Source organism: Petaurus breviceps, unplaced genomic scaffold (genome assembly GCF_028583685.1).
Source record: "Petaurus breviceps papuanus isolate PSGF00001 unplaced genomic scaffold, PetGlider_PUasm1.0 229, whole genome shotgun sequence".
Lineage (NCBI taxonomy): Eukaryota > Metazoa > Chordata > Mammalia > Diprotodontia > Petauridae > Petaurus > Petaurus breviceps.
The window spans coordinates 13,177,782-13,192,337 of NW_027185903.1; the positions used below are offsets into that span (position 1 = coordinate 13,177,782).

A 14,556-nucleotide genomic window follows, 5' to 3' on the forward strand; every position below is an offset into this window, starting at 1 on the left:
TGCCAGAGTTTTGTTTTTAAAAACTAAAATCTTTTATTGTATATTTTCCTAGGTACAGGATGTGGAAGCCGAGACTTTAACTGGGTTTTTGAATGGCATTGAGTGGATTCTTGGAGAAGTTGACTATAAACATCCACGGTGATCCTTCTTATCTGCACTAACTTAAGGACTAAGTCATTTGAAAATTGGTATAAAGGACATGATGTAGGTGTTTCCTCGAACTTGCTTTACCCTTTCCTTGGTTTTCTGCCAGGTGAGATTTAAATGGGCATAGCTGTAACTGCTGGAATTTTCCACGATAAATCTTGCTTTAATTTTAAATGAATTACAAAGGAAATATTTTGTGATACCTAACTCCCTCCCAATGAGTCTTTTTGATATTTTTTGACACTTTTTGATACTTTTATTTTAAATTTAAATTTCCTTATTTTATTGTCTGTTAAATTAGACATATTAGTACATTTGTACATTTTTGTACATCCTCAACTTTTCACTTTTATTAATCTATGAATTGAGAGACTGTAATTTTAGGAAGTACCTGGTTTTCCAAGATTTGTAGGGACCTTCCTGAGGATTCATAAATCATTATCAAGGAAGAGATACCCTGTCTGTATATGGTGCTTGGAAATAGTTGTTATGGTTCCAGTAGTAGCTCTTAAGCTGTATTAAATTTCATGTGCTTGTTGAACATTAGTGGAAACCTCTTTTCGTGGCAGATTTTTTTCTGATTTTTTGTAAAATTGGGAAGCTCATGATGTACCAAACCCACATTCTATATGATAAATGTGGAAAATATATTCTGGGGTTGCATCTGTATTATCAGACTTTTTTCAAGCTTTGTTAATAGCAGTGGAAATTTAATAGTGTAATTGAGAGCTAAGAAATGTAAAGATTTTAATAAAGGTATAAATATATGCATTATTTATACAAGTATAATCTTTTTGACAAGAAAAAACTGTTAATTGAAATTAATTTTTATAAGCTCCTTACCTAACCTCTCAAATAAATTTATAGCAACATCACTTTTCACTAATGAAATTAGATGTTGTCTAGTCAATTTGCTGAGTTACTCAAAGTATCTTTAAAAACTTAATGCAAGAATATTTAACATAGGAAAAATGATGAAAGCAGTAATCAAGATGGATCTGAGGATAAAGACTAGGAACTGAAAAATATATTCATTCAATCATTAATTGAGACCATTTTGCCTATACTCAGAACAAACATTTTTCCAGACCAGGGTTCTTAATCTCTTTTGTGTCCTGGTCTTTGGCAGTGTTATGAAGCCTATGGATTCCTCAGAATAATGTTTTTAAATGCATACAGTAAAACACCCAGGATTACAAAGGAAACATATCAAAATGTATTTTTAAAAGTTCATGGACCTCAGGTTAAGAATTCCTATTCTAGACATAGGGAGATGTAAAAAGATAATTATAACATAAAGGACTGGAGTAAGTTACTTATCCTAAGGAATGGTTTAAACTTTTTTCATAACTCTTGATATGACTTCTTCTCTGCATAATAGCCTGCCATGGCATCATTCTTACTCTGGGGTCCAGGGCTTCTCTTCCCCTTTAGTCAGTGTTTTGTATTCTGTGCTCCCAAATCAGAATTCATCTTATACTTGCCTTGGCCATAGGTGGTCCCTTGTGTCTAATATGAAATCCACTGTAGTAGCCGACCCATAGTTGTTGCTAGATACTTCTCCATGTCTTATTCCTTCTCATCTTCTTCGTGTTAGTCAAAGGTTTTCTCTTTCAGCATAGACCTTGTCCCTGTACAAGTTTTTTATTGGGGAGTGACAGCAAGAACTATCCTAAGAATGTTACAAATACAAGAACCTTTATCCTAAGAGTGTTACAAATATACAAGTTACAACTACAAGTATGCCATTGAATGACAAAGTTTAGTAAGCACTGATTCTAAATGACAGTGGACACCAAGTGGATTTTTTTTCGAATACCCCTGAGTAGTAATAATAGAATACTTTGAATTTGTTGAGTTACATAAAAATAGGCACTCTTAACTGCTTTCACATCTATTTTCATATTTTATTTTATGGTATTTGTGAGGCAAGTAGGTAATGATTATTATCCCCATTCTACAGATGTAAAAGCTGTAACACAGAGGCTTAAATTTTTTGCCCAAAGTTGACCACTTACTGAAGTGAAATGAATTTCCAGGCCTTATCATTCCCACCCAGTCCATGGGTCTTTACTAGACCAGCATAGGTAACTATGGCAAGAAATCCATTAAATGGAATCTGGGGTAATGGGTAGTACTTTACCCCTCCTCTCCGTATGCATCCCCTGTTTCCTTTTTCTTTTCCTCTTCGTCTCTTAATTTCTATATCTTACCTATTTTCCCACCCCTATTATTTTTCTTTTCCCTTTGTTTCCATTCCTTTCTCCCCCATACTTTAACAAGAACTTAAGTACCTACTATGTACATGGCCCTGGAGGGACAAAATAAAAATGAAGAACAATCCCTTTTCACAAGGAAGGGAAATTCTATTGGATACAATACTTAAAAAAGATAAGATACATTATAATCACATGTTGTATATACATATATGCACATTTATATATCCCCTAGACTTCATAATGAAATTCTTGGAAGTTATTTAGTTCTAGCGTTAGCACTTAAGACACAGGAGTTTATTAAACTCTTTACTAGATCATGCTGACATAGATAAATGTTATGACATTTATTCTTTAACTTTTAGCAAATGGCATGCTAACTTAATGCTATACAGATAAGAATCTTATAGTGTATAGATTAGGTAAAAGTGCTTTTTCCTTTTAAAAAATGGACAAATTTTATTTTTATACCATAATTTCTCAGTATATCCCTCTCCTCTTGTTCCCTATTAAATAAAAAAAGAAAGGGGCAACCAGAACGTTAATCAATTCAGACATTATGTGGTAAATAATTATTTCATAACTAACTAGTTGTTATTAGCTAACCCTGTGGCTGGCTAAGTGGACCAGTTAGCTTTGTTTGTTCCATAACCACACACCATACCTAACCACAGACTGTTGTCTGAAAGTAACTGACGATACAGGACCCAGATCAGATGGATCCAGGTGAATCTATCATATCTAGAAAAATAATTCAAAGCACATCTACCTGTTGTAGACAAAGAACTAAACACACATGGTCATGGCTAAATGCTACACAATCTTGATTAATAAGTTACCTTTCTCTTAGGAGTCCAACTGGAAGTCTTTGTTTAATAGAAACTCAATTAAAATAAGTATGCTCTTCCTGGAAAAGTTTTAATGTTGGTGGTCATTTCAGTATACCAGAACAGAAGTCTTTCAGCTTAATCTTAAAATGTGATTTTATCATGTTATTTTCCCATTCAAAATTCTTTTTGGTTTCTCTACTGCTAATGAATCTTTGGAGTAAGTGGATTCAAACTTAAAGTGACTACTTATGAACATATGCTCACGGCTTCAATCAATAAATCACCAAGTATTTATTAGGCTCCTAATAGGTACCAGCTACCATGCTACTTGCTTAAGATAAAAATAAAAACAAAACAGTTCCAACTGTCCAGAGGCTTATGTTCTACAGTGGGAGATAATGTGTATGTGTGTATATATATATATATATATATATATATATATATATATATATATATGCATGTATGTATGTATTGCATGTGTATTTGCAAAAATCAATTCAAGGTCATGGGGTCGGGGAAGAGGCACTAGCTGTTAGAAGTATCAGGAAAGTTCTCATATAGCAGGTGGAATAAGCTGAGCTTTGAAGGAAAAACAGTATTCTAAGAGGTGGAGGTAAGGAGGGAGTATATTCTAGGAATGGAGAAAAACTCATGCAAAGTCACAGAGGTGAGAGATGAAATGTTCTGCAAGACTAGCTGTAAGAGTAATATACAAAAAGCTTGGAAATGTAGGCTGGACTTTAAATGCCATATGGAGGAGTCCCCCAGAAGGTTAAACACAAGACTGATGTGGGCAGACCTGTGCTTTGTGGAGAACCAATCTGACCTCTGTTTGTGGGACAGATTGGAAAGGGGAAAGACTTGAGACAAGGAATTAGAAGGGCCTTGCAGCAAACCAGGGGTGAGACAGTGAGGGCTCAAAAGACGGTGGCATTTGTGTGAGTGGAGAGAAGGCAATGGATGTGAGAGGTGTTGAGGCAGAATCAACAAGACTCAGCCCTTCAGTGGATGAGGGAGAATGTGACTGGGCGGCTGGTCATACTCTTGACAGAAATAGGAAATTTCAGCAGGGTAGGTTTGGGGCCAGAAGAAGGGAAGATAAAGAGTTCTGTTTTTGACAAGCGTTTAAGGTGTGCCATTGTGTTTTTCCTGGTTTGGATTTCTCCTTGATGTGCATTGGTTTACAGCCATAGAGCAGCAGGAAATACTGATGTCTAGAGTGATGGGCGTTTTGGGAGACTGCAAACAGCCTATGCTTATTAAAACTACTATTTTCTCAATACATTTTCTCAAATGCAGCCTACCTCTATCTCCTCTTCCATTCTAAGCCTGCTCATGCTTCATGACCTTAATGGTAACTTCTTACTCTAAATTTATGTTCCCCTTATTTATTATAGTCTGGGCAACATGTATTTTAATTTGCTTTTATTTACTCATTGACACTAGAACCACAGTCTTATCCTCATTTCTATGGATTGCTGTGTATTTGTTGTGTTCTTGAATTTGATGTGACTAGTGCAGTGTCATCTAGACCTCAGAACATTTATGAAATCTTGCCAGTAATAGGGAATCCTTTTTTAGATTGGATCTTTCACAGGACATCTCTTATGACTTGGGCAGATACCGAAGGAGAGCATACGGCTCCCTGTTTTATACTGGACTTAATGTCAGTATCCAGCTGATCAATGAATATAGTTATAGCTATAGTTCCATCTTCTACAGAGTCTTACCTAGTTTTAACACTTTGTTATAGGAGGCTGTCTTTTATTCTACCAAGATTTTAAAAAAAATCTGCAAGGAGGGTAGGAGATTTTGTTTCTTTTGTAATTGAAATGAAAAGCTTTTATGGAATAAATAAATGGAGTGAATTAAAGCCTGGACTTGGTGTTAGGAAGATCTGAGTTAAAAAATCCTACCTTGGACATTTACTAGCCTTGTGACCCTAGGAAAGTTTCTTAACTATTCTAAGCCTTAGTTTCCTCATCTGTAAAGTGGTCATAACACCTTCTTCATAGGGTTGCTATAAGGTTCAAATTAGATTTCTATGTGAAGCACTTTGTAAACTTTGAAGCATTATACACATAATAGCTATTATTATTTCAATGTTCCATCAATTAATTCTTTGACTGTAAAGATGTGTTCTTCAGCAGAAAATTGCCTGTGAATAGATGCATGTTTCTTTGTCATGGCCTTTTTTTCCCAAGGGTAATAACCTTGATCATCTTCATTAATTATCTTACAATATACCTTTGCTCATCATGGCCACTAATTTTTTAAAATTTGTGTAATTTTTGGGATTAATGCAATTTGCAGAATTGTGTGTGTGTATGTGTGTGTGAATTGTGGTAGTAACTTCAACTGATTACTACTTTTGTTTCTTTTTTCTGTCTGTAGGACAAACTCTTATGCCTGATACTTCATCCTGTTGTAGTCTTAATTTTAATTTGTTATATTTTGGCTCTCTTGTTTTACTAATGTTTCCTTTTGTCTCTCCTGCTTCAGTCATGCCTCATCTGCACATAAGTCACAATCATAGTTCTTGATCTTAAAAACACTATACTTACGGAAGTAAGATTTTTTTTAAAAGTTACATTTCGTTAGATCTATTAAACTGATGTGAAAAGAGTGTTAAAGCACATCAGGGTATGTGAGATAGCTAATTGTAAACACCGTCAAAGAATACTCTCTATGTTGTTCAGACAGTTTTAGTAAAAATTCTACTTAGTCTATTTTTAAAATGTTGTCATAATGTAGTCTATGTGAAACATCATGTTAAAGCTCTGTGGTTTGGTGTCTCATGAAATAATGGTTTTCTGTTGACTTCGTTGATCTAATTGAGGAGCATACAAGAGGTATAGGTGAAAGATGGGCTGCGTTGCTTGAAAAAGATATCAGGAGAGTTGTGCAGTCTCCCTCCACAGATATTTTAAAGAAATTAGGAGAGACACATCAATCAAATCATTAAATGCTTGTTTTTTGGTAGGAATTATTTGTCAAGGGTAATGTAAGTATGTTTTTTTTTTCCTGAAGAAGACTAGATAAGATGATCTTTTTTAGCTTGCTTATGAATTATTCTAATAGTTAACACAACCACATTTTGAAATATGAAAAACCATACTAATTTTTAAGATTTTATTTCCAGTAGGTGGCATAATTGTAACATGGGAAAAATAAATCAGAGAGGAATGTGGGGACAAGATGAAATAAACTGCTAAAGTTTGTTTCACTACTCCAGGGAAGGGATTGATAGGTTAATGGATACTGATAGGCAAAAACAGAACATCAATAAAATATTTTTTTAAATAAAGAAGAAAAATGCAGAAAGGGACACACAAAACTTCTTATTGCCTTATTAAATTTAATACATGCACAAGCCAACAATATATGACAGTAATTCAATTTCTTATATAAACTACTTGTTTTTTTAAATGTATATCAAAATGTTTGTTGATTGCTAAGTTCACAGAAAGAAAATGAAAACAAAATGAAATGATCTGATCATGCTAGATATGAAAATAGGGAATGTAAAATATTTTTATCTAAGGACATTTAAAACTGGGCTAAGCATAAGTTTGAGATATTTAGCTAGTTGGGTAGGTAAAAATGACATCTTGAGATCCCTTGCATGTATTAATGTGATAGTAATGGGAATTAAAGATTCCCCTGTATTGGCTTGGTTTTCAAATTGATTGTGTTAAAACCCAGAGTTTGTTAATCCCACCTGTGGGATGGGCTTGTTGATGTGAAAAGAAAGTCCTGAACTGGGAGGAGCTGGTGATGTAGATTTGGAGAGACACTAGAGAGAGGCGGAAGATCTTTTTGGAAGCAGCACCTCGTGGAGAGAGAGAGAGACTAAGAGAATTGCTGGTGGCCGCTTTGAATTGCCCTGGACTTTTGGGACCTGCCCCCTGAGCTGCCAAGGACTGAGGAGACATGGCTGTTTTGCTGGTACTTTGTCTGTCTGTTTTGATGTTGTTTTGCCAGATTTGTCCACTGGTGAAAGACAGTCCTTTTGTTGAAGAAGTCCTGGAACCTGGCTGTTCGCTAAGAAGGCCTGAGACTGTCCTGCAGACAGAGAGTGAATACTGTCCACTGGTGAGGGACAGTGCTGTTGTTGCAGGGGTCTGGAGACTGTCCTGCAGACAGAATGAATACTGTCCACTGGTGAGGGACAGTGCTGTTGTTGCAGGGGTCTGGGAGCCTTTCTGTTGGTTCAGAAGCCCTGAAGAAGGATTTTCTTGTTGTATGTTTACAGAAATCCTTGGGGAGGGTTTTGCTAATGTTTTCAGGGGTTCTAGGACTGTTCTACAGACAGAGGATGAATTAATGAAGGGACTGGCAATGTATCTTGTGGCCTTGCTAAGCCTTGTCTCCCCAGGAACTAAGATTGCTGAGAACTCGCCTCGTGTCAAGATGAAGAAAAGACCTCCATTTGGGTATTAAATGCTGTGTTTAAACTTGATGTAACTCTGGGGTAGATTCAGTTGTGATCTAGGGGTGGGGAACTTTTGACCTTATGTTTGGAAACTAATCTCCATTTGAGAAGAGGGGCTTTGTGGTGGACTTAATTAAGGTATAGCCTAAGGGTGGAGAAGTATTTAGAACAGAGACTTTGTAATTGATTGAATGATTGGAAGGTCCTGGGGTGGGGTAGTACTTGGAGATTATTTAATCACACTTAGTAAATGCTGTATTTTGAAATGATGTCATGTTTTGATCTTCTCTGTTCTGGGTTTGTTACTGAATAAAATAGAGAGCACCTATGCTGGTATTTTGAACCTGGGAAGTTGCCTTTGCTTGGTATTACATTACAATTAAGTATAAATATGTTCAAGAGCTTACTCTATATCTCTTTTGCTGATATTTGTGTCTGTTTGTGTATGTATATATATCCATATCCATTTATATATTTGTGTGTGGATAAATAGCTAAATCCAGAGATGAACACTTTTTCCCCCTCTTTAGATGAAGGCCATATCTCTTGCTAGCTAAATGTAAGACTAACTCCATGTGTTAATCTGAAGAACAGTTAGTATAAAAGATAGGCATCTTAAGAACAGTCATTTGGAGCTCTTCAGATACAAAGGCACAAGAAAAGCATTATAGGAAAAAGCCTAAAAAATAGAAACTTGAAATGTCTTCATTTTGTGTTTTGGAGTTAGAGCGATTATTGATCGGCTTCTGCACAAACATGTTTTTCACGTTTGTGCTGAACAGGAGAATGGTTAATGCATCCTAAATGCTCTTCACCACATGAAGTAAGTAAACTATAGAATAACTTGGTTAAGCTCAAGTACGAATACACATTTCAATTTGGCATTTAATGCTAAAAGAGGCTGCTAATAAACCGTAAGCATGGTCCTTTGATTCTCATCTCTGTGGAAGACTAAACAGGGTTAAGTTCACAAGTTCACAGGTAGGACTGCCAGTGGGTTTGTCACAGGCTGCTGTGCAGAAGAAAACAGTAAAGGTTGATAGGAGACAGGAAAAGTTTCAGTCCTATTTTGTTTGAGGTAGCAGTAAAAAAAAATATATATATAATGGGTACTATACAAAGTGAATAAAAAATAGTGGGAAATACAGATGAAATCAAAATTGAAGAAGAATGGGATTGGGGTCGTAAATGATCCTCATCCCAGTGCATATTTACTCACCCTAGGTGAATTCTTTTGTGCCTTCTATCCCTTCATACTTGTGTTGATAATAAACTTAAACCTCAACCTTTGGAAGCTTTGGAAGGAGGTAGGAAGACCTTTTACTGTTATGCTGAGCCATGCTGCACTCTTAGAAGTATAGTAAAACCTTAGTTTGAAATCAGAGGATTGGGAAACATTCATTTTTAAAGTTAATTTGTCTTGAGTTATCAAATATTTTTCTTAAAGAACAGTTAGATATCTGGTTGCCTAGGCAATTAAAATTTGGCACCTATATTGCCACAACATGTTCTGTAGTGTTGCATTTTATTTAATACAGAGTAGAGCTAGAGAAGCAACAAGATAATTGTTGATCTTTCGTGTGATACTGATTGACACAGGGTGAATCCCAGAATTGGAGGGGACTTCAGGGGTCATCCGGTCTAATCCCTATCTGAGAGATCCCCAACAACTGGTCATCCAAGCCACTTGTTAAAGACTTTCAGTGTCAGAGAACATACCTCCTAAGTGATCTCATTTTACTTTTGGATGACTCTACTCCTGGGAAGTTTTTCCTCATATTTATCTGAAATCTGCCTCCCTGTAATTTTCATACATTGATCTTTATTCTGCTCATTGGAGCCAAGGTAAATGCATCTAGTTCCTTTTCTTCTTGATGACTCTTCAAATATGTTTCTTGTAAGTCTTTTCTTCTTTAGTCTAAACATCCCCATTTCCAATACACAATTTTATATTTCATAGATTATTTTGAGATATAAAAGATAGTATTTTACATAAATATTTCCGTGTACCAAATATTATATTATTATTATTATTTTTAAAATTTATACTGGAATATGTCTAGCCCAGTCAGAATTTATTCTTTAATTCTGGATGTTAATTTCTTTTAAAAAAATTATAAAATATTAGAATATTAGCAGTAGAAAGAAACCAAGAAATCATTTACTCTAACAAACTCAAGGCTCAGAAAGGTTGTTATTTATCCAAAGTCACACAGCTAGTTAACAGCAGAGTCAAGAAAAGAACCTAAAGGTAGGTGCTAGTTATTAGAACAGGAGACTGATAATCATTTCACTTCTCTTTCTGGTGTTGTCATTGTTTTACTAACCTTTACTAACATGAGATACTTCTTTCTGTATTTGACCTCCTTGGAGTAAATGCCTTACAATGGGATTTCCAGACCACAGGTATGGACATTTTAGTGATTTTTAAAGAAAAATTTCTATGCGAGTCATTCCCTAATTGATAGTCAAAAGATATGACCAGGGAATTTTCCAATGAAGAAATGAAAAAAAATTATAATCATATTAAAAAATGCTCTAAAAATTATTGATTAGGGAATGCAAACTAAAACAACCTTGAGATATCATTTTACACCTTTCAGATTGGCTAAAATGATTGAAGAGGAAAGTGACAGTGTTGGAGGGGAGATGGGAAAATTGGGACACTAATTCACTCTTGGTGGAACTATGAATTGATCCAACCATTTTGGAGAACAATCCGGAATTATGCCCAAAGAGTTATTAAACTGCACTATACCCTTTAACTCAGTAATACCATTACTAGGTCTATTTCCAAAGATGGTTTAGAGGAAAAGGAAAAGAACATATATATTCCAAAATACTTAGAGCAGCTCTCTATGTGGTAGCCAAGAATTCCATATTGTGGGGATGCCTGTCAATTGGGGAATGTCTGAACGAGTTGTTGTATATAATTATAATGGGATACTATTGTGCAATAAGAAATGACGAGCTTGATGATCTTAGAAAAACATAGACTTGCATGAAATGATGAAGAGCAAAATGAGCAGAACCAAAAGAACATTGTATATGGTAACAGCACATTGTTTTAAAAACAACTTTGAGTGAATAAATCATTTTGATTATTATAAATATTCAAATGAACTGCAAAGGACATAGGAAGGAAGACACTATCTGCATTCAGAGAAAGAATTGATAAACAGAAGCATGTGTGGAAAGATTTTACACACACACACACACACACACACACACACACACACACACATATATATTTGTGTCTAATGGTAGCCATCTCTAGCCCAGGGTGGGTGAGGGAAAAAAAGAGGAAAAATTTACATCATAAGTTTATTGTATATTTAAAAGGAATAGCAAATTTTACATAATAAATTCTCAATTTCATGTGCAGTCATTTTGTTTGTTTGCTTGTTTGTGGAGGGCAGGGCAATTGGGATTAAATAATTTGCCCAAGGTCACACGGCTACAAAGTGTTAAGTTTCTGAGGCCAAATTTGAACTCAGGTCCTCCTGACTCCAGGGCTGGTGCTCTATTCACTGTGCCACCTAGCTGCACCCCCCCCCCCCGCTTTTTCACAATTGAAAACTTCCCTTTTTAACCTTGCAGCATTAATCTTACTTGTGTAAAGGCATGTCAGTTTTTTATAATCAAAATTATCGATATTATCTTTTGTGATTACCTCTTTTTTTTTAAAGTGAGTTTTCCCCACAGCCATAATTATGAAAGGTAATTTAATCTTGCTCATATCTATTTTCATCATATGAAAAATCTTATACTTGAGCTTACTGTAGTATTTTGTTTAAGTAAGGTGTTGGTCTTAACCTGATTTCTGCTGAACTGCTTTCCAATTCTAGTAGCATTTGTCAATAGGAATTTCTTCCCTAAGCAATTTATGTTCATGGGTTTATTAAATGCTATTTCTGATTCTCCTTTGTCTAGTTTCATAATGGTCTCCTTGTTGATCAACTGTTCTATTTTTAACCAATATCAAGTAGTGTTGATAATTATTGCTTTTTAATGTAATTTGATGCACGGAAATGCTATTTGTCTTTTATTTCTACTTTTAAAAAATTTCCCCCTTGAGATTCTATCTAGACCTTTTGTTCCTTTAAATGAATTTTGTTAATATTTTGTTTCTTTCTATGAAGTATCCTCTTAGTAGTTCTGTAAAGTACCTCTCTATAAAATATTCTTGATTGGTATAGCACTACATATTTAAATTGATTTAGGTGATGTATTCAATTTTATTGTGCCAGTGTGTTCTAAGCATAAGCAATAAATATGACCCCACCTTCAGTTACTTAAATCATCCTTTATAATTAAATTTTACTGTGAGTTGTATCACTCTGAACCACAGTATGACACATATTCATGGGCAATGGATAGTCTCTCAATTATTTGCAATTCTTTATTATTATTATGTAATTAACTCTTACTGTGAATTACATGAGTTTGGGCCATAGTTTGAAACATGTAGGATGATCTGAGGATACTAATTCTGCAATCATTTTGCCTTAGTATAGTTCTGTGCTTCATCCCAGTATATGAGATCTCAAGCTTGTGACATGGTATCTTTGTGCATATAGATAGATAGGTCCAGGCCTCACCAAGAATCCTCTCTGTCTCTGTCTCTATCTGTGTTTCTCTGTGTCTCCATCACACACACACACACACACACACACACACACACACAAACACACACACCACATCCCTACTTGCTTCTCTTGAAAGATAAAGAACCCAGAGAAGTATGGAAAGGCATTTGAAAACAATATACCATGGTGCTATGATAATGTGAAAGGGAAGAAAAATATGATCAAATTGAATACTGTGTAATTAGAATGCCCAGTCTAGAGTCCCTGGTTCCTTCTCTTATTTACCCCTTACCAGGAGGCCATTCTTTACTTCTAATATGTGGACCCATTCAAATCTGTTTCCACAATGTAACATCAAGGGAGAAGTTAGAAAATAGGAGTATCTGGTTGATCACTAAAATGTTGAGCTTAGGTTGTTATTTTTTTTAAAGTTTTGTACACTATTTTTTTCTGAAGTCATGCAGGGGAAAGTGTGGCCTGAATTATACAAATAGGTGCCTCATCTTTTCTGTTCTTCTCTTTGCCCATATAGGCTCAATCATGATTGAATACTTCAAAACTTCAGCTTCTTAGTTTTCTTGAGCCAAGCAGGCCATTTTCCTTTAAGAGAAGATTAAACATACTCAATCTATTATTATACCTGCCTTGTAGAGAAAAGTAAGTGGTGAATATCAAAGCATGTGAAAGATGAAAATCTTTATGTAGTGCTGTGATTAATATTTATTAATATGAAGGTCTAGAGCAATAGCAAAATTGAGAAGTAATTTTTGCTTTCACTCCTGTGCATTATGCTTTCCCCTTTTTTCTTTCTATTTCTCTGACATAAGCCATACTATCTGAATTTCAAAATAAGACAGGCAGCCCACAGGACCCTAAAACTGCCTTCCCTTCAACAAGAGTCCTTGATGACAGTTCATGATCATAATCACAACCCACTGTTCACATCCAGCCAAACCCACTATCTTAAAATTGATGAAAATGGTTTTGCCATTATTTGAGCACCAGCTGGTGGCCTGTTCTGAAAGCTGTGAATAAAGGCAGCATTTATTGTGCTGTTGGGTAGGGTTGCACTGATGCAGGCTTTCAATTCATCTGGAGAAATCTACAATGGGAGCCCAGAGAGAGGTGCTTTTTTGTATGGGCTAAAGAGGAAAGCAACATGGTGAATTATTCCACTCAGGCCTCTTCCTGATCTCTGGTTGTGACAAGGTATTGTGTTTTCTTGTCCCAAAGTGCTAAGGACGGGATGTATTAGTCTAGAAAGGTAAGACCTCCAAAATTAATTTCTAGTTGCTTGTCTTATGTTCCAATGAATTTTCCAGCTGAACATAGACACCAGCTAACATGGTATGACTATAATATACACAATAGATGTACTTATGAATTTTTCTCTCATTTTTATGGATCTTTTAGAGAAAAAGTAGTCAGGAATAGGATACTCAAGTGAATGCCCGTGTTGGGTGAAATCTCAGGATGCCCGGCCACTGAATAGTTTCCAGATGTGGTAGATTTCCATTGCTGTTCCCTTCTCCACATTTATTTATTTATTTGTTTTTGCTTTTGGAAGGCAATTCGGGTTAAGTGACTTTCCCAAGGTCACATGGCTATTTTTTGTGTTAAGTGTCTGAGGCCGGATTTGAACTCAGGTCCTCCTGACTCCAGGGCTGGTGTTCTATTCACTGTACCACCTAGCAGCTCCTAAGAGGCTTTTTTTTTTTGGAGAGCAATTGGGGTTAAGCAACTTGCCCAAGGTTACATGGTTAGTTTTGTACGTGTGTGTTAAGTGTCTGAGGCCGGATCCAAACTCAGTTCCTGCTGACTCCAGGGCTGGAGCCCCTTCTCCACATTTAAAAGTGAAAGAACTATAGGTGGCCCCATTCAAATTACTAGAAAAAAAGTTATTTTCTTACTGTCAGAATAATACTGAAATGTTAATTTCTGATATGGTATATATATATATATATATATGTGTGTGTGTGTGTGTGTGTGTGTGTACATACACATAAATATATACACACCTACATATACTTACATAATTAGACATAGCATAAATAAACCAAAACTCTTGTGGGGGGGCCTCTCTTTCAATAATTTTTAAGAGTGTAAAGGAATCCTGAGACCAAGAAATTTGAGAACTGTTAGATTAGAGGAATGTAAAAATCTGTCACAGTTATCCAGAGTCAGAAAAGTTACTGCAGCTTGAACATAAACCTCTTCTTGTTCAGGACTGCCATAGTTACTCCTTGTAAAAAGTACAGCTGTTGATTAATGTGCTGTAGTGTAAATTAGGGGTACATTCCTGAAGCCTTTATCTATTGTAGTTTTGATTTTTCTTTATC

At 35.5% G+C, this 14,556-nt stretch overlaps 1 protein-coding gene across 3 annotated transcripts in view; it reads left to right on the plus strand.

The window, feature by feature from the left end:
- FBXO4 (F-box protein 4) overlaps positions 1-1,038 on the plus strand; it is a 20,442-nt gene extending 19,404 nt beyond the window's left edge. For all 3 annotated transcript variants that reach the window (XM_069096234.1, XM_069096232.1, XM_069096233.1), the window contains one exon: positions 53-1,038. In XM_069096234.1, the coding sequence (XP_068952335.1) occupies positions 53-142 (90 nt within the window). In that variant the 3' untranslated portion in view covers positions 143-1,038. The remainder of the gene's footprint in view (positions 1-52) is intronic.
- Positions 1,039-14,556: the final 13,518 nt, after the last annotated feature.